Genomic DNA, 25594 nt, shown 5'->3' on the forward strand with positions numbered 1-25594 from the left:
CTAAGCATAGCTAAGAAAATAAGTTAGTTTGTGGGATGGACGTGCGACGTTGAAACCAAAAAAAACTTATCCGTATGAAGTTTCATTGAAAAATATCGCACATTTTTGTGAATATTTGAAAACCAGTAAGCATCTATTTCAAATTTTTCATTCAAAAATTTAAGGTAACTTCGCTTATAGAGCTATAGGGTGCCATGCCTTCGAGATTACTTACAGGTTTGTGCGTTAGTTCTTCATCAGATTTGTCTTCTTCTTCATCTTCTTCTTGCATTGTGCTGAGAAGCTCAGAATTTTCTTCTGGTGTGTCCCATGCTAGTTCACTAGCACTATCTGCAAAAATAATAAAGAACGCTTATATCTCTTACAGTTACAAGATTTTTATTTTTAACAAATTTTTAACATTTATATGTGAATTAAATTAAAATAAACAAATCTGCACATTATGACAGAAAATACAAAAAATTGTGAAAGTCTTAAATTTAATTTTGTTGCCTGAATTTCAGGAACATTTTCCCCCGAAGCAGCCGACCATTCTTACCACGACTTGTCAGGAAAACTGTTGAATTATTTTTATTCACGGCCTACTTTGACTATGTTTTTGTCATACTAACTGTCGAATGAAAAAAAAATCATTATTTTTAGTTATTGCAATTACTGTTAATTTCAGTACGAAGCTTTGTAAACATTCCAAAATTTATAATGTGACAATGGTTACCTCTAAAACTGATACGTTTTTCTCGTTTACTGTCAGCTCTTTTCACAGGTTTTGTAGATATTTCTTCTAAAACGGGTGTAACTTCACTTGTCGCTTCATCTTTACTGCTAGTTGTACCATTTACATTTTCATTTGGCAATTTTCCATTTTGTGTTGGCGGTTTTGCTACAGTCTCTGAAGGCACCTAACATTTAAGATTATTTTTCTTTAAAATATAACAATGTGGCAGTGTGATTTTCTTACTTGAACAAAAGGAGTTTCTTGCATTTTGGCAGCTTGTTCTTTCGACCAAAGTATGTTGGCATCCGTTTCTAATTCTTTTCTTCGTTTATACTGCTTATCTGTGCGATACAGTTCATATATGCAACCAATAATAATCAAAATAAAAAATACTGAAAGAACTATTACAACTATCTTATCTATTCCTTCTTCTTGCTCAGTGGCAGTTGAGTAATTTGAAGCATATAATATTCTTTGAGGTGCATCTTCAACCCACGTCTTATCTTTACCCTATAAATTGTCATATTTTACAATACATTTTGTTGTTTTCTAATGACCTACTTGACTAATGTTGAGATTAGGTGTTCCTGGTGTCTTTTCGTGCAAAGCATCAAAATGTGAACTACACTGAGCACTTCGAACACCATGAGGATTTGAAACATTAACTTTTTCAGCTCCGGTTTTAGTGAACAACATATATTCCTCTAAAGGTTTCATAACATGTTCATTGACTTCAATAAAGATATCTAAAAAGAAATTGAAAAAAAAAAACTAGTACTACAGTACAAATTTAAGCTAATTTCTATAGTGTCAAGTTACTGTAATTTTATTAAAAATTGTTGTTAGTGTTTTTATAAGGTTTCTTCACAGACGCAAAATGTTCCTGTATGAACAATACGGAAATACAGAACTTAAAATAAATTTTAAGTCGACTTACTAGACAGACAGCCACTATATCCTTTGTATATCGCAAATCTTGGATCATTAGTATTGTGGCCTCCAATTTGTACTTCGTTAGCCCCCAATTCCGGTACGTTCGTAAAAGTTTGTGCTGGAATTTGTTGCATGTCGATAACTTCTCGGTCGACAAGTAATTCTGATTCGTTTTGATCTCTTCGATAATAGACAGAATGTCTTGCACCATTGATAAAACTTTTATTTTCTACAGTTGCAGAAAAAACCGCCCCCTCCCTGTCTTCTTGAACAGTCAAATAACCTTCTGGACTTAAACCCACAAGCAAATAAAAACTTCGACTACAAAGGGATATTTTTTTACTTTGTACAAAATTGGAAAAATAGTTTGAAAAACATACTTATTTTCTGTTTGAAGAAGCAGTAAGGCAGTATTTTTCTGTCTTACATCCATACTAGAAAAAGCGAGTTGTATTTTAACATGATCTACGGAACCATTTAAAATGTATTCTCGCCATAAAATTGATTCTCCGCTGAAGTCAGCGCCTTTTTCGTCGGAACAAAATTCTCCATAATAGCTAGTGTGTTCGCAATTGCAAGAATGTTCCTGATTTCTAAAATTTTCAATACAAATACCTTCGTGTTTGCAAGGGAGTGCATCACATTTCATGGTGCAATTAGCCTTGACGCCTAATAAGATAAAAATAAATTGTGTAAATTACAGTTGTAGTGCATGTGACCATTACCTTCGTCAACCTCCTTAACTTTGGACGGAAGATCTATAAGTGTTTGTCCAATTTGAAATCCTCTCATGCATCCTACGTATCCAGGCAGAATGGGTGGATCCTCCGCGACTTTTAATAGGGTTTCAGGGTCATATCCGCCTAAATTTAATTGAAAATATTCAGTAGGAGGCGCGGGTGGTCTTTGTGGAGCTAAGACCTCTAGAAAAGTTTCTGTTGTTACAACAAAATAATTTATTACAGTGATCTTACCTTTTTCTGGGTTTGACCACGGCTTATTGGAGTAGGTATTTAGTAACGAAACTCCGATGGGTATGCTATTATTTTTGTCGTTGACATAGACCGTGGTCTTGTTTTCGTCACGTTCGATTGCAATTTGTGCTGATTTACTCGAATTTAATTCAGCATAATCGACAGTTACGTCGTAAATTTCATTGCCAAAATTAAATAGGTAAATCACTTGAGTACCGTTGCAAATATGTAAATGGACAAAGTTGTTCAAGTGATCGTTGGCATAAAATATTAGAGCAAGTTCATCGTAAGTACGAAGGTTAATCAGAATTTTCTCTTCAAATATTTTCTTTAAAGCGATCTTATCTCCCTCATCTTTTGTACTTAAGTAATTTTGATGCAAGAACGCTTCAGGTTTCGTAAATGTCAATGCATTAACATTAATATCTAAAAATTGTCATTGTTAAATGTAGTAGACTGGGAAATAATGTTTTTTCAATGTTAGAAAATTTCGAAAATTATTTAAAAAACAGCAAATTGGATATAAATCAATATGTAGTGGTACATGTACATCAGTTGTTTTTAAATACTACCACACAAAATATAGAAACTTACTTGTTTCACAATATGTACCCTTATAGGCCCAAGGATTAGGACAGATGCATTCGAAAGTACTCCACAACTCTTTGCACTGGGCTCCATTTTGGCACGGATTCGGAACACAAGAAGGCTTGCAGTCTTTGATAATTTCGCTTAAATGCACACTCATATAACTGTAAATGTCCAAAATTTCTTCATTTACGACTAAACCTCGAAAGCAACCGATTAATCCTTGATGAACAGAAGTTTTAGTGTCGAGTAAATCACTAGAAAATGTAAGTATATATTATCCGTAATTTTATTAGAAAGAATAATTTACTAAGGTGCTCCTCCAATAAACATCGATCCTTCAAACGGTCCAAATTCTTCTTCGGGTTTCAAGTCGTCCATTTTTTGGTCTTCATTGATCATTAGTCGAACATGATATTTGTTGTAATCAATCCACAATTTGTGCCATTCTCCGCCATTCAATTTACGGCCAGACTTTATTACCAATTCTTTTGAAACTCCCGTATTGAGAGTGAAATTAAATGTTAGTTGAAAATCTAGAATAAAAAGAACAGTGTACGAGATAAAAATGACCAAAGACATACCGTTGGTTAAAGCGATCATAAAACTTGGATAATTCGGTCTTATGGGAGGCTGGTACAACAATATAGCTTTTTGTCCGGTGGTTCTAAATGAAAAAGCAAGATCACCTTTTCTCCATCCTGGTACTTCAATGTAGGATTGACTTGTCGTAAAAGTAACGACATATCTTTGGGTGTCTAAAACATCCCTTAATTATAAAATTTTCTCTATTCCAGAATTCATTTCAACAAACTAGTTTCAACACATTCCAAAGGTCCCAAGGTAATTCTTCCTAGAGCTTCTTCTGGTAAGTCAGGATGCTGTAGGAATACCATTTTTGTAATACCCAAACTGTTTTCTGTGGTATAATAGCCATCGTCTGAGTTCCACTTATCGTCTGAGGCATTATCACAATTACACCACTGCGAGGGGTTTTCACATTTTTTCCCTATAGAGCAAGAACAAGTGCCTCTACAATTCCTCAATTAGCAATATCTTCACACAATGAATATTAATGACTCACAGACCTTTTGACATCTCCGATGAAGTCGACCGTTTCATTCGCTGAACTTATAAACCAAGTTGCCGAATGTAATTCCAATGGTGCTTTAAAGCAGTCGTACCTTATGTACTGACTACAATTTAAGGAATGTGACACCAGCTCTTGAAGCATGTCAGCAGTAAATTCTCTATATTTTATGCTAAAACTAAAATCTCTTTCAGACGGCGATCTCACGTCAATTTGACTAGGCAAGTTGTGCTCCACAATAGTTTTGGTCGAATCTTCAAGACTTTGAAATTCGCAACGTACATGAGCCGGGGGAAATCGTCCATTTCCATCGATATCGATCAAATAGACATCAGGTTTTGTATAGCCTGCGGCAGATTAGTGTAAAGGTTAAACAAAAGTAGATACATTTTTTAAGTATTTCTTGCCTAAAAGTGCAAGTTCTTCGCAGGTTTTCCTGTACTCTGCGAAATGACAGTTTTTACCGGTGTAGCCACTATCAGTACAGTCGCAAATAAGTTTATCTTCTTTGACCGAACATTTTCCACCGTGCTCGCAAGTATTTGGTCTCAAACAAGCATCAACAAATTTACAGTCATCCAAAGTGACTTCTCCTACTACTCTCTCAGACTGCAGTACAGACCTCGGTTCTAAACTAGCACCATTAACTGTGATGTCTCTCATACAACCGACCAATCCAGAATTAGATCTCGATCCACTTCCCGCTTTAATTTTGTCGCCAACTGCAAATTTTAAATTTTCGATTCTTTCTTGCTTCTCTTTGTTGTCAACTTTTAATATTACTTCACCATCGAAGTAAGTTAAATTAAGAAAATGCCAAATTTTTGGCGTTTTTTTCACACTAATTAGGTGAGTTGTATTTTTCTCCATATTCGTCAACTCAAATCTCACTTCGTCGTTAACAACACGAACTTCCCAATAAAGTTTTGTTTTTGTTTCACTAGACGCTAGTACACTCAAATTACTACTACTTTTAAAATTAAACGACAAAGACAAATTGTCTACGTGATTGTTAAGCCACCATATATGAGAGGAAGCGAAAGGAAACGTTATAGGAATTTCTTTTACGTCAGCCTCATAAAATTCTGGTCGTAATATGCCGATATAATGTACTTTTGGATTATTTTTATTCAGTTCGTAAATAATGGAAATGTCATTAAAAAACACGTATTTTATACATCCTGCAAAATTATTCCTGGATTTCAGCCCAGTCTTTTTTTGCAGTTCAGGTCCTCCCCCTATGTAAATTTCTGGATCGATGTAAAGCATCGGATATCCGGTGATATTTAATGAAATCTTTTCCTCGTTTAAAATTAGATGGATTTTGTCATGATCGTGGAATATCGTTAAATTATTCCATTGATTTAATTCAAAGTCATCAATTTGGCCTAAAATCTGACTCATACGACCATCACCAAAGTCGAGTTCGATATAAACTGAATTATTATAAATCGATGCAGCGATAAAATGATCTATTCCATGTTCTCCTCCTGCCGCATAAAACAATGCAGAATCATCAAATCTCGTCTTAAATAACATCGAAAATCGGTTTATGGAAGAATGTACTCTATCTTTCCAATCGTAGACTCTGTATGATACGTAGGACGACCCTCGAAGTGTTAATACTGTGGCAGCTGTAAAGTCATAACTTGAAAAAATCCAAAATACGTCACTCTCAGCCAAAACTTACTGTATATATCGCAAAATTCGCCCTCATAAAGAGTTCCAAAGCAATCACAGGTTAATGAATTATAATGATTTATACATCGAGAACCGCGAAAACAAAGGTTTTCTGTAGTTTTGCACTTATCGATGCAACCTTCTTGAACATTCTCGTGTTTAGTGGCAATCAAAGGACTGATGGGTAGGAGATCGGAAGCCGATTTACCAGTACTGAGAATAACATCTTTGATACACCCAACAAACGATTCTATGATGTATTTAACACCATGTAACCTTTCTTCAGAACTTAAACCACCAATGAGAATTACGGAGGTAACATTCGCTGAAACCCCATAATTGTTTTCTTTATCTAATCCTTCAAGATTTGTTTCTTCTTTTTGATCATCAACTGTTGCCATCAATCTAGCTCCGTGTACGTCGATTCTCACCTAAAATTTTCATTTTCAGTCTAATACTTTTAAAAAGAAATTGTAATTCGTAGGTACTGTTACTGAATGCCATTCATCTCTGTTTAGACCTCTTCCGACAGTAAGGGCAGTCGAATGTTTTCCATAAACATGAACAACTTTCAATTGGCCTTGTTGAACAATAATGTATAAGGCATAAGGCTGTAAAGACACTCCTGCGGGGACTTTAACGTTATGATAAACGAGTAGCCCATGCGGCAGTCTTGTTCTAAACTGGAAAGAAATTTGTCGACACAATCTACAAATCGACATGATTAAAGATAATTACTTTCTAAAGCGTCGTTCTGTTAACCTTAATTGAAACGTTTGTATTATATCACCATCTATTTGTATAAATGTATTCGATTGGGCAAACATAAATGTATTTTCATTTCCCGTTTCTTGAAATGTTAATTGAGGACCTCGCTTATCCTTCGGCACCGTGAAATTTCCCGATTTAAAAGAATGATCTTAAAAGCATTGATACGTAATTTTTTGATAATTAAATCAGAATTTACTTACATTTTAACGACATACATTTTCGTATACACTGAATTTCGGTATTAAATCTATTTTTATCGTTACCAGCACAGCCACCCCAAGCGAACAGTATACATGTATTTTTATCGTGGTCAAAAGCCCATTTATATAAAGCTCTATTGCATGGACCTTTGTCGGGAGGTCCTGGGCAAGGATGTCCAATATCTCGGTCAGGACGACCCAAAACTACTATAAATACTACGTTCAAATTTATCAAAAACAACCACATTTTTCTGGAAAAAGAAATAAAAACGTAATTAAAAAAATGACCTTCTACTTACAGTGTATTTGTATTTTTACAAAGTTTATTCGCAGACTGTTTAAATAATTATTTTAACATCAGAATATCATTGAATCGTAATCGATATACGAGCATAACATAAACTAAAACATGTCCCTGGAAATTAAATACATACAAAGATATGATACTCGTATAGCTATAATATGCATATTCATGTAAGTATTGGGTTATATAGAACTCGCAAAATACTATTCATTTCTAGTTTTTTATTTAATTATATTTTATTAAAACTAAATATAAAACTATATCATTAACAACTTCTCTATTACAATAAAAGTATGCAATATGTAGAGTTCCACGTTGGAATCTACTAGTAATTAAAATTACTCACTAATTTTCGAAAGAATTTACAGAATATTTTCTTCTATTTATGGTAATGTATGAAATTAGTACCGAGCGATCATTTAAAAAATAAATCGAGTTTGCTTTGGAGCCTATGCTATAGCATGGGTTGCCATAGGTAACACGCCGACTCGATTTATTTTTTAATTGATCGCACCGTATTTAATTTGATTTTAATTTTAATTATTAAAATAATGACATCTGAAAATAGAATAATATAATAATAACTTGTAGTTTCAATACTTCATAGCTTCATTCTTTAATTTCAGTATTGTCTGTAATCCGTATATGTCCGACGTGGATGTTAAAAAATGGGCGTAGGTAATACAGAATAAGTAATACCAAATATAGGTTGTCCCAGAATTCGCGGATCAAATTTAGAGTGCGTTTTCCTTGATAGTAATGAAGGTAAAAAATGTTTAGAAAAATGTTCAGGGTGCAACAGCTTTTTAGTTATGAATTAATCAAATTGACCAATACAGCTCGATCTAATTTTCCCTTTCCGAGAAAATTGAGTACCTTCCCTCAATTGCCAAGCAACATGTAATTCGTATGAATTATATAATACATTCATTTTTGTTTTAGACCAGACTAGGTTATTTTAATTTTTTTAAATGTTGGTATCGGGGCTATGTCAAAATAACACAATCAAAATTGTTCGAACTGCCAGTGTCAAATTTGACACTGTATTAAGGTAAATTAGTTTTAAATTTGTGCAATATTTACATTTATCACTAAATACACACATTATTGAGTCCTCTAAACTATGTAGTTAATTGTAAAATGATAATGCTTGGCTACATGGTCATGAATTTTGACAAGAAAGTGTAACCTCAAATATTATACATGATGTATATTGTCATTCAGCCACAGTCTTACCATACAACTCGCCAAATTTCCATAGCCTACTCTGGTCTAAAACAAAAGTGAATGCACTGTATATAAAATTATTTTCAATATTTAGCTGGTTGACTTGTCGGAACAGACTACTGAAATGAAAATTTTCCTTACCCTTTAGTTATACTAAGACTTGGCGGGACCTTGACGCGACCTTGAAACACAACAAGAGAGAAAAAAAAGGCATTTGCACAAGGTTTGAATGGTGGGACACAATCTAGGAGGACGCCCTGAGGCTGTCTAGCCAGAAAAAACGCGAAAATTCCAGAAGTAGTTAAAGTGAACAATTACCATTGTTTGAATCACAATCAGGGTTTTTTTTTTCATTTTACACAACACAAGTAGTACACAAACACAACTGACAGACAAAAATAAGCGTAAAAACGGGAAAAATTTTTTACTTTCTAACGCCGCCACTGTAATACACGTGCTTCCCTTCTGAAACAATGGACTGAGCCGACGTCTTTCTACGCAGATTACGTGATGTCCTGTTCTGGTTTGAATCGCCCTTTACCTTAAAAATCTTAGTAAAAAGTGAAATATGCAGGGCCTGTAAAGTGAATCGGAATCACAAGAAATTTATGTGCATGCACTCTGCATCTGCAACGTATTAGCGCAGCTACACGAGCGGGACGCGTCATCGCCGAAATGAAAGAAAAGACTTTTAGGAACATTCTTGACATTGCATAAAGCTGGAGTTACACGTAGGTTTTGAACAACAGATCAAGCACAGTGGCAGTTCTGAAAGAAAGAAGACAAAACTGGATTGAACTAACCTATTTATTTTAGCATCATTATTAGTAAAAATTTAAGATCAAATTTTATAACTTAAACGATGTAGAATGCAACAAATGAAATAAAAACATGCAAAATAGAAAGAATAATTTATAACAAGTGTTCAAAATGACCACGTTTCATCTGAAGGAATAGGTGAGCTCGTTCCCTTGCCAGTCTAAGCATATTAGGAATAACAGTAGCCAGTGTTTCGTGAATTTGGTCATTCAGTTCTTCTAAAATATTGATAAGTTCGCGGTAAATATATCGGGCCTTCAAATAAATATATATTTAGAGTAGGCGTCGGCGACATTCTAATTCTGTTAACAGTGTAAAGTAATTTTTGTAGGTAACCAATTATTCTCCGAAGTTACACAGGTTACATAGTAAGCTTTTTCCCAATTTCATATTGTCATATTCCGTGGAGGGGGAATAGGAAGAATGCACTACAAAAATTAAAAATATTTTCTAACCTAACTTTATTTCGTTAAAATGTCAGACGTTTCTTGTGTCATTTTCTACGCTGGAAAAATGTTGCAAACAATTGAATTTCCATAGGTTGCTCTAAATATAAATTTATTTGAAGGCCCGTTAGTTCTTCAAATATATTTCTTCTACCGTCGTCATCAAAGGACTAAATAACAGCAATTTCAGTCTCTGGCGTTCTAACTTCTCGCAGGGGACCACCAATTTCTTGTCATGTAGGCACCAAGGACCCAGTGTCTCGAGCACGATTCGCCAACCGTAGAAATACGTTATGGCAAACGTTGTGGAAAACGTATTGCATATTCTCTTGCATCCTCACGTGCATTGCGCCCGCACTCGCCATAAAGTATGGGCATTTCGGCATACTCTGCAGCTGTACACATAATTTCAATACAAAGTTTGACAATTTCCAATTAAATTATAAATTGACGTTGTCAAAATCATCACAGCTGCCCAAACATTTACTGGAAATTCCATACCATTCTTACTAGAATTATGTTGCTAGGCAATTCAAACTGTTGGTTAAATTTACCTGAAATGAAATGAAAACAGGGTCCTTCTGATTGGTCAACTTTAATTATTCATTACAAATAATCCATTATACCCTGTACTTTTTTTAAACGCTATTGCTTTCAGTTATCATCAAGGAAAATGCACTTTAAGTTTGATCCGCGAGTTCTGGGACACCTGTATAAAAACTCATGATTTCTAAGAAATTATCATTACTTGATAGAAATATCCGTACCTAATTATAACTAAATTCAGCCTCCATACCGAGCCCCCTTTATACCTGGACATTTTTTAAACTCAGAACATATTCCCTATGTTCAGTTTTAAAAAGCACAAATCAATATATTGAGAGTATTTGCTATGCAACCAATTTATACTCGATGTATCCATGGTTGTTAAATTTTGAAATGTTCAAGATTGTTCCGATTGATGGAATCGGTCTATCGGGATAAGTGACTGAAAAAACCTCACGCACATTTCTTATGCTCTGATTGGCATGGTATAAATGCATTATGTGTAATTTAATTTATTTTTTCTACTCGCTTCTCTAAAGTGTCACATTTTGCACTGACAAATACCTAGTGTATAAAACGTCACGATTGTTCATTAGTTACAACTTGATGTCCATTCGGGCGTTTTCGGCATATTAAACACGCTCGAAGTTTGTTTAAACACGGCTTGAATTTTTGGACATATTTAGCCTTTGATCAAGTTGGTATTTTGACGTTTACCAGTTTCGCATCAGGCGTAAAAGTCATTGCTATAGTTATTTAGTCCCGCTCATAACGGACACCCTTAACGGACTCCGGCCGTTATGAGGTTGTTTACATGGTGACAAACAGTCCGGAAAGCCACCTTTAACAACTAGATATTACAAAAAAACAAATTACGATACCAAAAAAACGTACAGAGATTTTCACGATTGGTGCGACAGTAGCGCCCCCACAGGTCAGTTATGGGTTTCATTACTAACCGATTGTGAATAAAATTTATAACAGTATTCTTCTTATTTCCTATACAGCGAAGGCACAAGGATGGGGCGTATCTTAAAAAGTGGTAACAAGAGTCAAACGTTATATTTTTGAAAGTTAAAGTTTGATTAAAACAAAAAAGGATATTTGTAAATTTTGATCAGATGATGTCAAGGAAGTTTAAAGAGCTCATTTTGCGAATTTAATTTGATTAGATTATTTTACTTATACTAATAGTAAAGTCCACTCAGAAATCAAAAAACCACCAACGTCGCATTTTCCTCGATAATTACTATCGGCAACGCTGTTTAGTGTAAAATTTGATGAGAATTGTAATTTTGAGGTTAAGTGTTTATTAAATGTCTTGTTTTTCTGGGCATGTTTAAGTAAAAATAATAAGAATCAATAAATAAATGAAATGTGCTGCTAATAAAACAATATGAACGGAATTCAAAGCAATTGAATTTTATTTTGAATCAAATAAATGTCATAATTTATAGTTACCAACATAGTATAAAAAAATATCTACCTAGGGTTTTTTAAATTTTACCAACCTAAAACAACAGGTGGTGGTTTTTTGATTTTTGAATGGACTTTAGTTTATTTAACGAGTTCGTGTGTAATTTGAGCTTTTTTTAGCATGAGTGGGCCAGTTTAAAACTCGAGTGAAACGACAGTTTTAAAGGTCCACGAGTGCCAAAAAAAAGCCCAAATTACACAAGAACGAGTTGAATACAACGTTTTTTTGTTCGACGAGCCCCCCAAAGGCTCCAAATCGATGAAACTCTTTAAAATTAGCTTGACGTTTCGTTTTGACAAGTTGTCAAATTTATCAAAATCCGTTCACACAGGAAAAAATTCTCAAATTCTGACAGTGTCGAACAAAAAATTCTTTTTTTCTTTTGATCGACAGATTTAAAAACTTCTTTCACTATTACATAGAGGATAAAAAAATCCTTTAAAAAATACATATAAAATTTGACCCCTACTTATAAAATCTTTGAGTTGCCCTCCTCTTGTGCGGATTGGTGTACTGTTCCGGACACGGAATCTTGGCCAACATTTTTTTGACATTTCTAAAAAAAATGATGTTAACCAATCATTAGCGTCATTAATAAATGACAATTATTAAAAATCACTTTGAAGTTTTTATTCTGACATCAAAAAAGCAAGGAATTGGAATTATCGAGTCAAAAGTTGGGTTATATTCAATAAAGGCCAGTTCACACATATTTGTCAGTTAAATGTCAGTTATGGCCAAGATTCCGTGTCCGGAATAGTACCTATACAGTGTGAAAACTTTAACTGAAATAAAATTCATAACTTGGACATACGCTAATTTTGTAAAAAATCCCGAAACAGGTCGATTTTTGTTTTTCCTTGCCCATGTTTTGGCGTATATGGTGTTTGCATATCTGCTCCTGGAAGTGCGCAACCACCCATAACTTTTTTTTTCAAACATAAGTGTATGCCAAGTGATGCCTCGTTTGAAAGCCCAATTCGCAAGGAATACAACGCACTATTTGTTTCCTGAATATTTTTCAAGCCTACGTGCTAAAAAATAAAAACCAATTTTATCAGTTGAATATCTACTATTTAATGCAACAAATGTTCAAAATGGGCACCTTTTCTTTCTTTATAAATTGCTAATCGATAGTAACATACATCCCTTACGTTTTGAAAATTTTCCGGTGTGATTTGCCTAATTTCATGTCTAATAGGTAGGTACTATTGCGGGCAAAAAAAGTGGGACATCAATGTCATTGTCTTGACTTTTAATGTGAAATAATCCTTACCTGATTCTAACCCTACTTTGAATTGATTGACGTTGTCATTAAGTATTGTAGGTTGTAGGGAATGATTGTAAGTAAGCAGGTAGTGAATATTTATTTAATGCAAAGTTCCAATCAAAATCTACCTTTATCAAAAGAAGAGAGCATTTGGAAAAGGAAAATAGAAGTATAAAATAAATTTTTAAACTGTCAGCTGGAATAGTGTCAAAAAAAATGACAATAAAGCTTGAACTACATCGAATTTTTCAAAACTGACAGAAATTTGATGTCCCACTTTTTTTGCCCGCAATAGTACTATGCCGGCCAAAAAATTTTGGCCGTCATTGTCTGTCAATTCAAAAAAAAAAATATTGTAATCCGTACTTTATTGTCATCATGATTACCGTCTTGATTATGAACGTTATTTTTTGGGTGGTAAATTTCAAAACTCAAAATTATTTTGTCATTCCTACTACACAGAACGTTTACCTCAGGTTATCTATGTACGATTGCTCTAATTTTGTTTATTCAGGTCGGATTTTTGGAATATCTGAGCTTCAAACAGTTTAAATTGATTGTCAAAATGACAAGAATCGAAAGTGGGGTTACGATTCCTTAAGGTTTATTTACACTTTACTTGAATGTCAAGAAAGTGACGGCCAAAATTTTTTGGCCGCCATAGTACCATCGGTGGACATCACAGAACAACGTGGACATTAAAAGCTGGGACAAGATGACATTTGTATAAAGTCAAAAATTACAAAACTTGTATCAGTTAAATTTGGTTTTTTACGAAAAGGTTATAAAAATTATGACGGGGTGAATGACGTTTATTTGTCAAAACCATCAAATTAAAGTTCAGTTTCATATTAAATCATATTTGTGTGCAACCGTATGCGAAATAAGCACTACGCGTGCGTACAACAGGCCGCGAAATTGAATTTGTTAATTTTGGTTAATTTTTCACCGATCAAAAAGAGAAATATCTCGTAACATTTCCTGAATGTCATCAACAGACATTTTGTTTTATTTGTGTCTTTGCACGGCTCCTGATATTTCCACGATTAAACTAACCTAAAAAGGAGCAGATGATGCAACCTAACATAACAGAACTTAACATTTACCGTCCACAATAAATAAGCCAGTACAACATTATCCAACACGGTTTTCACATTCTTCTTGCTACATGAGTCTAGAAAGATGGTCTAATACATAAATTGTATAACGTAATACCTTGTGGAAAAATGATCTCACTCTTAGAAGATATGCTGTCTAATCGTCAATTCAGGATTTTCGTTGAAGACAAAAGCAGTAAATTTAGATTTCTCAACAATGGTTTACCTCAAGGCTCAGTATTGTCACCCATCTTATTTAATTTATATACAAGTGATTTACCCCCAACAAATTCCCGAAAATTCACCTATGCTGACGACCAACATCAGAATTTTGAAAATGTAGAGAACGGACTGTCAGACGATTTAATACCTTTGAATAAATATTTCACAAAATGGCGACTTTGCCCAAATCCTCAAAAGACAGAAGTTTGCTGTTTTCACCTCGTAAACAACCAGAAAAATAGAAAACTGAAAGTAGTTTTCAATGAAACTACAATTAAGCATAATTATTCCCCGACATATCTAGGAGTAACTCTGGATTCATCTTTAACCTTCAAACTACACATCGAAAAGTTACGACAAAAACTGAAAACGAGAAACAACATTATACATAAACTCGCAGGCACAAGTTGGGGAGCAAATGCACACACTTTACGTGTCACAGGACTAGCTCTAGTGTATTCTAGGGCAGAATATTGTTGCCCTGTCTGGAAGAACAGTGCACACGTGAACAAAATAGATGCTCAATTGAATACGACACTTCGAATAATAACGGGTACTTTAAAATCTACTCCAACACCATGGCTACATGTCTCAGCGCACATTATTCCGTACGATATTAGAAGAAATTACGTCACAAAACGAATTTGGGATAAATTTCAAAATTCACCGAACATGTACTCCATAACACAAGACATGGCAAATTTACCACCGTTTAGATTAAAATCGCGTAAACCACTTTGGAAAGAAGAATTTCTCATGCAACCATTTTCCAAATCTGATTATTGGAAAGCAGCCTGGCAAGAAGTAGATATTTTCAATAAAAATCTAATTGAGGATCCTACAATTCCGGGATTTCACCTACCCAGGAAAATCTGGTGTAAATTAAATCGTTTTAGAACCGGCCATGGCAAATGCAATAATATGCTGTTTCTCTGGAACATTCGTGAAAACCCTTCTTGTGAATGCGGTGCAGAAAAAGAAACCATCCAACACATTGTGGATTTTTTTTGGTTCAGTTAAATTAAAGAAAAATCTGAAATATTTGATATTTTAAATGAAATTTGTGGATAAACTATTTATTTTAGATGCCAAACACTTTATATCTTTTGAACACTCATTGAAAGAGCTATCCAACGGTATATCGAAATACAGGGTGTTCCATTTAAAAAAATTGACTAAATAAAGAGTTTGCGTTTGAAGCGCCCTCTACGTAATTAAGTAAAAATCTTAATGTTTTTCAACAAGGCAATAAAATTGACGATATTTACAATGTTCTAAAAAAACCTAATCTAAATAATTGTCATCTGTTATATTTTTTACAAATTATCAAAGTTTGGTTTGTCCGGACACAAAAGAGCGAATAGTTTACTAACAGTAGAAGTTAGACCCATCAAATGTGGTATCTTCCTCTTTGTTTTGACGAGAGCTTTCCAAAAACGCAAAAAAATACCGGGTGTTCCATTTGAAAAAATATAAGTTTGTGTTGCCACCGATACACCAAACACCCTGTATAATCTAAAATATTTTTAAACCGTGCTCATAACTTGTATGTATAACATGAAATAATAACATTTTTCAAATAACTTATATTAACTTAGTAAATCTACTTTGTCAAATCGTTGGGACACCCGGTATATACACAGGCTGTTTGATGAAAAACGCCTCAACCCATAACTTTTTTATTTATTACCCGATTTCAATGAACAAAAAAATCAAAGATATGGTTTTTCAAGCGCTACAAAACAGCCATAAAATATTTTTTTTTTTGGTGTTATCTTCAATAGCTAACGATAATCAACTTCTTTTTTTTAAATAGACACATGTAGTTTTCTAGGCTTAGTCTGGTAAGGTTTTTTTTCTGAATCTAATGATGTACCTATTAAAAGTTATCATTTGGTTCATAGCTAACTGAAAAAAAAACAATTTTTTGTGGTTCAGCTTATTATAAAATTTTTAAGAGTGCCGTGAAAAACAATCGGAATACAAAGTACGATGAATGTCATCTAAACGTCAGCTTAGAAATTTTCATCTGCTTTTTTAAACTTTTTTTATTTAAGTATAAAATAACAACATTGTCAGTTATGCAGGATAGCAGTCATTTGACTATTATTTTATGTTCGAGTGTAATAATAATCGTAATTAGTCAAAAACAAAAAATTAATAGAAAAAAATAATAATAATAATTAGAGGAGGTGGGATACGAAAATTATTCATGTTTTCCAAGAAAATAATAATAAAACCCTTCAAGATTATTGCACCTGAAAATTTTCAAACTCACACTTGACATTTGTTGTTATTTGTATTCCAATTGTTTTTCATGGCACCATTGAAAATTTCATAATAAGCTGAACCACAATTAAAAATTGTTTTTTTTTTCAGTCAGCTATGGACCAAACGATAACTTTTAATACATCATTAGATTTAGAAAAAAAAAACTTTACCAGATTGAGCCTAAAAAACTACATGTGTCCATTAAAAAAAAACAGTTGACTATCGTTAGCTACTGAAAATAACGTCAAAAAAAATTTTTTTATAGCTGCTTCGTAGCGCATGAAAAACCATATCTTTGGTTTTTTTGTTCATTGAAATCGGATAATAAATAAAAAAGTTATGGGTTGAGGCGTTTTTTATCAAACAGCCTGTATTGCCGTTTCGATTTTTCAGGTTTCAAATGCGACACTGCACAATTTATAATATTTTTTTAACTCTGGATGAGTACACGGAACTGAAACATCGTAATTTTCTCCGGACATTTTTGCAATTTTTCTCAAAGTGAATTGTTTTATTTATGTCGTTTCCATAGCGACATGGCGACATGTAGGCCGACTTTATTTTTATTGACAGTGAAGGAAATTTTACTTGTTCATTTTATAATTACAAATGTTTGGGTTGCATACAAAATGTTGTGTACAGTGTACGAAATCCTTTGACGACCTTGAGATTGCCTTGTCTCGGCCGCAAAGCGGCCTTGACGACAATTTTTCTCTCGGTTCGTCAAAGTACGATTTCGCATCCTTGATATACAAAAAACTATTTTTGTTTTCCCAATTAAATAGTTGCTAATGATCATAGAATCGGTTTTTTGGTGGTCAAAACAGGTAGGTAACAAAAAAACATTGAAACTCGACAGGGTTAAGAGTTGATTGCAAAGATGTTTCCTTTTCTTACAATTCTTCCATATTCTTCAATTCGCCTTTTCGCTAGGAAGACAGTATTCTTCCTAATGCCCAATTCATGAGCAATAGCCCGCACAGATACGAAGCTACGCCGTCTCGGAGACGTTGCACAATAGTTTGTATTTGAACGTCGGACAAATTGGAGATTATTTTAATTTTACAAGAGAGTAATGTAAATGTGACAATAGTTAATCTGACAATTTGTGACAAAGTGAAAGTTTGATACACAATGAAAAATTTTTGGATGTCCCAGCTTTTAATGTCCATCGATGGTACTATTGCGATCATTAAATTTTGGACATCATTTTTCTGTCATATAAAAAAAATTACTCTAAATCATGCTTTATTGAAATTGTCACACATGAATGATGAAATTGTTGTCAAATTTATCTACAATTTGTCAATATGAGCGATGACAAAATATTAAGTTTATAGCTTTTGTTTATTTATTTCATATATTTTATTAATTAAAACCTCTTTCTGTTCCATTTGTCTGATTTTTAAAACTTCTTGAATGTTTTGTCGGTAAATCTGACATTCACATTTTCAAAATTGACACAATCAAAATTAAGATTATTAATACATAAAGGCCGTTTTAGAATGTGTGACAGCACGATGACACTAGTGTCCAAAATTTATTGATCGCGACTGTACTATTCCGGACACGGAATCTTGGCCAACATTTTTTAGACATTTCTAAAAAAAATGATGTAAATCAAGCATTAGTGTCATTAATAAATGACAATTATTAAAAATCACTTTGAAGTTTTACTTGTGACATCAAAAAAGCAGGGAAATGGCATTATCGAGTCAAAAGTTGGGTTATATTCAATAAAGCCAGTTCCTATTTGTCAGTTAAATGTCAAAACATAAGGGATGCATGTTACTATCGATTTGCAATTTACCAAGAAAGAAACGGTACCTATTTTGAACATTTGTTGCATTAAATAATATTCAACTTATAAAATTGGTTTTAATTTTTTTAGCACGTAGGCTTTGAAAATATTCAGGAAACAAATAGTGCGTTGTATTCCTTCCGAAGTAGACTTTCAAACGAGGTATCACTTGGTATACCCTTACATTAAAAAAAAAAAGTTAGGGCTGGTTGCGAAATTCCGGAAGCAGATATGCAAAAACCATATATGCGTCAAAATGTGAGCAAACAAAAAAAAAATCAACCTGTTTCAGAATTTTTTACAAAAATCGCCTAAACGCTGTTCAAAAATCAAAAAATCAGTGTGGTGCAAATGACTTATCTGTCGCTGGGATAAGTACAATGGCCGGCAATAAAAACTAGCCATCATTTTTGTGTTATGTCAAAATCCAAATGTGTAATTAATGCTTTTTTGACACTGACATTTAAATGACGGCTAGTTTTTTTTTGCCGGTCATTGTACGGTCGGTGGACAAATAAAACTGGGACACTTAAAATTTAATCTATGTAAATCAGACCATTGAATTGTCAATATATTTGTCAGTGTCTATATAATATGTCATACCAAAGTTAACCTATTTGTGATAAAGCCGTAATTAAACGATGCAAATTTAAATTTTGACTTATGTGATTGTCATTTTTGTCCCAGTTTTATTTGTCCATCGACTGTACATAATAGGAAATGTCATGAAAAATGTTATTTGCACCACAATGGTTTTTTGAATTTTGAACAGCGTTTATGTTCAAGTTATGAAAAGATGAAAATTTAGGAATATACTCCATTCTTTATCTTGGTGAGTGGTCTTTGGGAAATTTTCACCCGTCAAGTTGAATTTAGGGATTTTTGAAAGTTCCAATGGAAAAGTGCGTTGGTAGTTGTTGAAAAATATTCAAATATTACAATAATGTACTTACAGAGACGCCGCAAAATCTTTCTATTTATTGTTATCCAGGTTAAATTGCTCATGATTCATTATGCACCGAGGCAACCTAGACATAACGTCAAACGTGTCATCTTCATATCGCATCGTTTTCCAAAATTTTAATAACTTGCTTGTGAATTTCAAAATGTTCTACACCGGCCACACACTTTCCGGTCAAATTTGGTCCGGTTTATGGTTTAAGAATCCGGTTCATTTCTCACACCCCAATTTCTTTCCAAACATTCTAAATTCTCTATTATGCATGATTAGATATTGGTAGTGAGTGATCTTGTACTTTGTGATAATATGTACGATGAGAGGTAGCTGCCATGACAATTTAATATATACACCGTGTAACAGAAATAAGTACATTAATTTTAACTGGTAATAGAACTCGTCAAAAGGAACAACTTTTCTATCTACCATTTTGCCGAAAAACGATGTTTAATTCCAAAAAAAAATTGGAGAGATTTTTCACTAAAATAACCCTACGCCACTACATAGTGTAATGGCTAATTGAGATCAGCGCTAATATGAAAAAAACATCCATTTTCATCCAGAAAACGTGTTTTAACACCGAAATCGAAATTCAAAGAAATCTACCCGTATAGCAAAAAATCCACTTCGTAAGAATCTGGTTGTTTCACGTTTTTAGGTAGCTTAGTTTTGGAGATATGAACGGTTTTAGGAAAATCTTTCCTATTTTTTTAAGCCACTACGCAACGTTTTTCGCCAAAATGTTGTTCCTTTTGATGAGTTCTATTACCAGTTAAAATTAATGTACTTATTTCAGAAACACCCTGTATATTTCAAAATAATTGACTTGTTAAGTGCCACTTTCAAAGACCGCTAAATCAGCAAATAAGTCCAATAGAATTTTTCTGACGTTCACGGTAATCTCTTCTACACCGTAGTACACTGTTAGTACGCCTTTTTTGGGACACTCTGTATATTTACATTTCGCGACATAAGATCGCGAGATTTGGACATGAATGCTTGACGAAGATTCTGAATCTGAATGACAGCGATGACAGTTAATATTTGATTTACACCACACAAAAATTTGGTGGAAAAAGTAAAACTTACAAAGCTACCCATGGCTTGCTTGATCGCATGGACCACTCACCAAGATAAAGAATGGAGAATACAAATTGACCTGTCCGAGGAATTTTTACAAAAAATCCACGATATAAATTTAGTGAATTTGATTCCTTGCTTTGCACTCGCATTGTAACCTAAATTAGGTTTATCAGTTGTAAAAATAAGGTGTCAGCTGTAAAAATAAGATAAAGTCAAACTGGTATGCGTTTATATTTGATTTACTTCTGATATGATGTATTATAACGTACTTGGAATATATAGGGCTATTAATTCGCTTTACTTTTAAAAATGTTATAACTATTGTGTATAACTTTAATTACAACCTGATCATGAACAGTGAAAACTAATTCCACATGAATGGGTTTGTGAATAAACTGAATAGGTACTAGGTACTGGAGCACCGAGTTTCCCAATAACGTTTGAAAGGGTCATCGGTTCTAATTTTTGAAGACGAATGACGAATGTATCAGTACAGTTGGAGTGACCAACAATCGATATTGAGAAATACAGAAAAAATGTTGTGTAGTGAAGAACAGGTCTGAAAATAATTTGGCGAAACTTAGATTTAAACTGGCCTTCACTTTAGTCCGATTTGACAGCATCAAACTTATTTTCTTTACAGTTAACAGGTGTGAAAGAAAATGTAGTAGAAAGAGAACGTACTAACGAAGGGGAAATTGGGGGTCATTTATGTGACAACATTTTCCATATTTGTGTTGATACATAATACATTTTATATTTATTCATGTCTTCTGAATTTACAACTAAAATGCCATAAGTCAATATGGGGAGTGCACCTGAGCATGGTAGATGGTAAGAAGAAAAAAAGTCCGTATCCGACTTTAGTAAGAATATACATATTCTGTAATGTTATTCTACATGTGCATACCCAAGTAAATCCAGAGTCTAAATGTATTTCTAGAAAATTGAATAATTCTGAATTATCAGTTAGGGGTATATTAAAAAAAAACATTGTATTAGAATTATTTACTTAATATCAGATTATGTTTAGCAAACCCATCCTATTTTTTGTATAATTTATTGTGTTTGTTGGATTTGGTAAGTAACTGTGGAATTTTAGAAAAGTTGTGTCATCAGCATATACAGGCTGTTTGATGAAAAACGCCTCAACCCATAACTTTTTTATTTATTACCACCCGATTTCAATGAACAAAAAAATCATAGATATGGTTTTTCAAGTGCTACAAAACAGCTATAAAATTTATTTTTTTTGGCGTTATCTTCAATAGCTAACGATAGTCAACTTTTTTTTTTTTTTAATGGACACATGTAGTTTTTTAGGCTTGGTCTGGTAAGGTTTTTTTTCTGAATCTCATGATGTATTGAAAGTTATCATTTGGTTCATAGCTAACTGAAAAAAAATAAAACAATTTTTAAGAGTGCCGTGAAAAACAATCGGAATCCAAATACGATAAATGTCATCTAAATGTCAGCTTAGAAATTTTCATCTGCTTTTTTAAACTTTTTTTATTTAAGTATAAAATAACAACATTGTCTGTCATGCAGGATAGCAGTCATTTGATAATTATTTTATGTTCGAGTGTAATAATAATCGTAATTAGTCAAAAACAAAAAGTTAATAGAAAAAATAGAGTTCTTTTTACTAAATTTAGTAAACACCATCCTAAATCTGCTATTGAAAGATTTAATTTACCACGCGAAAACGGTGGTAGGGGTTTTTCAAATCTAGAAATACTGCTAAAAAATCAAATTGCTTCACTAAAAAATTATTTCCTCAATAGAGCTCGTGATAACACCTTTTTCAATGCTTTGGTTTCAGCCGATAAAGGCTACACACCTTTAAATTTAAGTGATAATATAATTTCAGACATTGTTAAGCCAAATATACCTGACACAATAGCAAATATAAAACAGTAGTCTTTACATGGGAGATACTTTAAAGAACTGGAACAACCAGAAATTAATATTCAGGCCTCTCATGCATGGCTTAAGAAATCAAATATTCACCCTGAGACGGAGGGTTTTATATTTGCAATACAAGATCGTGTTATAAATACAAGAAATTATAAAAAACACATATGCGGTTTACAATCGATAATTGATAAATGTAGGATTTGCGGAACTGAAGGGGAAACAATTGAACACATTATTTCTTCTTGCACCGTTTTGGCTCAAAGCGAATATAAAAAACGACACGATATATTCGCTAAAATTATACACATGAATTTAGCTGTTAAATTCAATTTATTAAAGAATACACAACCACATTATAGTTATACACCAGAAAGTTGTTTGGAAAATGACAGTTACAAGTTATATTTTGATAGAACAATTACAACTGACATTCATATTAAGCATAACAGACCAGACATTATAATTTTAAATAAACAACAAAAGCAAGCATATATTTTAGATATAGCTGTTCCAAATTCACATAATATAACACAGACATATAACACAAAAATTAATAAATATTTAGAGCTGTCCGTTGCTATGAGAAATCTTTGGTGTTTAGAAAAAATTTCGATTTTACCACTTGTAATTTCAGCAACGGGAATAGTACCGCAATCTCTTTTTAAAAATTTAAAAATTCTGGATTTAGATAACACATTGGTAGTTGAAATTCAAAAAGGTATATTATTATACTCATGTCACATCGTGAGGAAGTTCCTTAACATTGACACAGAACATAATACACAACAAAGTCATAATGCGGAGGCGAGACGCCGGTAATTATGTTGATAAGCACTGCACTATTACTTGATAGTAATATCCGTAATAGTGTATGTACTCCGGCAAAATTGCCGTGCCGCCGGGTGGAGGTGGGATAGTTTTTTATTATTAACTCTTCAAGATTGCACCTGAAAATTTTCAAACTCACACTTGACATTTATTGCTATTTGTATTCCAATTGTTTTTCACGGCATACTTGAAAATTTCATAATAAGCTGAACCACAATCAAAAATTGTTTTATTTTTTTTCAGTCAGCTATGGACCAAACGATTACTTTTAATACATCATTAGATTCAGAAAAAAAAACTTTACCAGACTGAGCCTAAAAAACTACGTGTCCATTAAAAAAAAAAGTTGACTATCGTTAGCTACTGAAAATAACGTCAAAATTTTTTTATTTTATGGCTGCTTCGTAGCGCATGAAAAACCATATCTTTGGTTTTTTTGTTCATTGAAATCGGATAATAAATAAAAAAGTTATGGGTTGAGGCGTTTTTTATCAAACAGCCTGTACACTGATCGCTAAAAAAAGCAGAGCATCCAGAATGGATGATCCTACGAACTTGAAATTTTGGTGACAATTTTAGATTGGGTAACAATTTCAAAAAAGTCTGTATTTAGGAAAGATGTTAAAAAATTAATAATAATAATTAATAATTTAAACGCCGGGGCATACTTAAAATTAAATTATCAATTTTTGCTTGCAGTATTTCATCCCAAGCTCTTTGAATTTGAACTCGAAATTCGCAAAGTGCCTATGGGCACTGGAAAATCTTCGACTCTTCTGCCGATCATGTCCCCATACATTTTCAATCGGAAATAAATCTGGGGACCTTGCAGGCCATGGCAGTAAATTGACGTTATTCTCATTAAAAACTCTTTTTGTTACTCTTGAAATGTGTGGCAAGCGTCCATTAGATTACCATAGGCAAAACCGAGATTCATCACTATAAAGACGATTTGGTGCCATTCGTCGACCCAATGCTCCCTCAGCCTACACCACCCGAGCCTGGCAACTCGATGCTCTGGGATTAAAGGAAGCCGAACAATTGGTCGGTATGATACTAAGCCGTACGAACGGATTCTGCGATAAATTGTTCGCATAGACACCTATCTTTCCAAAACATCCCACCAAGTAGCCCCCACCGAGTTGTTTCAAACGGGTTAACTGAAGCCAGCCGCCGAAGACGCCTTTCTTGACGTTCGTTGGACCAAGCCCTCCATGCTCGAATGATTGTATTTTCTGGCAATTTCGCGAAAGGGTAATCCGGCCTCATGCATTCCCACAATTCGAACCCTTTCAAAAGAAGTTAATTGATTGTAATGCTGATCACGACGAACGCGGGGCATGACAACGACACAAGTAAAGGACACCAGCGTCTAAACTGTAACTAGTCATTAACTTTGATAGACACGGGGAAAAAGAGTTGTTGAAAGATTAAATACCGGACAAAAAACATCAAAAAGTTCGCTGTTCATGATCAAATTTTAATCATTTGAGGTGTATATACAGGGTGTTTGGTGTTTAAGGTAACAAACTTTTCTGAGTTTCTAGGTTAAATGAACAACTTTTCTTAGTGACATTTTTTTCAATTTGCATTTTTTATTTTGCTGAGCTAAATTCTGTTTTCACTGTTTGAGAGCCACTGTTCGTATCTATAAACACGTAATTATTATTAATACCAAGCTAATAAAGATTTCTAAAGGAAAATGCGTTAGGTGCCACCTTCATAATTTTGAAATCCGCTAAATCTCAAACAATAACTCTTCAAATTGAAAAAATTATTACTAGAAAATTATAACACATAAAAAAAAATTTTACTACTTTACACAGGAGAAATTTGTTACCTTATACAACAAACACCCTGTATCACTAAAATTTCAAGTTCGCATGATCATCCCTTCTTAGTGCTCTGCTTTTGCTTACTAATTGAGTTCTAGAAGATAAATATGCAATTATTCAATTTTGTGAGAGGTATTACATCTAAATAGGTATATTACTCGTATAAGCAACAAACTCAGGTTTGAGAATATCAAAGGATGATAAGCAGTCAAAAGCCTTAGAGATATCACAACATAAAGTTCTGAGGTTACCATTTTGTTAAAGGTATTAGTAATTTTGGAGATAGTTTATGCAACAGCTGTAGATGTAAATTTATTCTTTCTAAAACCGAATTGCAAAGATGTGTACAAATTATTTACTTCGAAATACTTATTGCACAAGTTGAACTTACAGTCCCTTTTCCGGGTTTTTGTTTAATATTGGTGTAATAGATAGGGGACGATATTTGCTTATTGCGATAGAAACATCACGTTTAAAAATAGGCAGAGCTTTAGATTTTTTTAACAAATTGTTAAATTGTCAACGGATTAAATACACACCGC

The 25594-nt window shown here is 33.4% G+C and overlaps 1 protein-coding gene across 9 annotated transcripts in view; it reads right to left on the bottom strand.

Moving 5' to 3' along the window:
* The window catches only part of axo (axotactin), a 40334-nt gene that overhangs the window by 6313 nt on the left and 8427 nt on the right, over nucleotides 1-25594 (bottom strand). For all 9 annotated transcript variants that reach the window (XR_011156377.1, XR_011156376.1, XR_011156375.1 and 6 more), the window contains 18 exons: nucleotides 6952-7202; nucleotides 6743-6899; nucleotides 6469-6688; nucleotides 5991-6411; nucleotides 4708-5934; nucleotides 4299-4647; nucleotides 4025-4242; nucleotides 3795-3968; nucleotides 3521-3746; nucleotides 3217-3467; nucleotides 2623-3048; nucleotides 2374-2571; nucleotides 2029-2317; nucleotides 1653-1969; nucleotides 1277-1461; nucleotides 959-1225; nucleotides 716-899; nucleotides 215-330 (listed from right to left, as the gene is read on the bottom strand). Coding sequence is in view for 5 of the 9 variants with exons in the window: in XM_069036316.1 (XP_068892417.1) it covers nucleotides 215-330; nucleotides 716-899; nucleotides 959-1225; nucleotides 1277-1461; nucleotides 1653-1969; nucleotides 2029-2317; nucleotides 2374-2571; nucleotides 2623-3048; nucleotides 3217-3467; nucleotides 3521-3746; nucleotides 3795-3968; nucleotides 4025-4242; nucleotides 4299-4647; nucleotides 4708-5934; nucleotides 5991-6411; nucleotides 6469-6688; nucleotides 6743-6899; nucleotides 6952-7202 (5476 nt within the window). In the remaining 4 variants the exon portion in view is untranslated. The remainder of the gene's footprint in view (nucleotides 1-214; nucleotides 331-715; nucleotides 900-958; nucleotides 1226-1276; nucleotides 1462-1652; nucleotides 1970-2028; nucleotides 2318-2373; nucleotides 2572-2622; nucleotides 3049-3216; nucleotides 3468-3520; nucleotides 3747-3794; nucleotides 3969-4024; nucleotides 4243-4298; nucleotides 4648-4707; nucleotides 5935-5990; nucleotides 6412-6468; nucleotides 6689-6742; nucleotides 6900-6951; nucleotides 7203-25594) is intronic.

This window comes from Tenebrio molitor, chromosome 1 (assembly GCF_963966145.1).
Source record: "Tenebrio molitor chromosome 1, icTenMoli1.1, whole genome shotgun sequence".
NCBI lineage: Eukaryota > Metazoa > Arthropoda > Insecta > Coleoptera > Tenebrionidae > Tenebrio > Tenebrio molitor.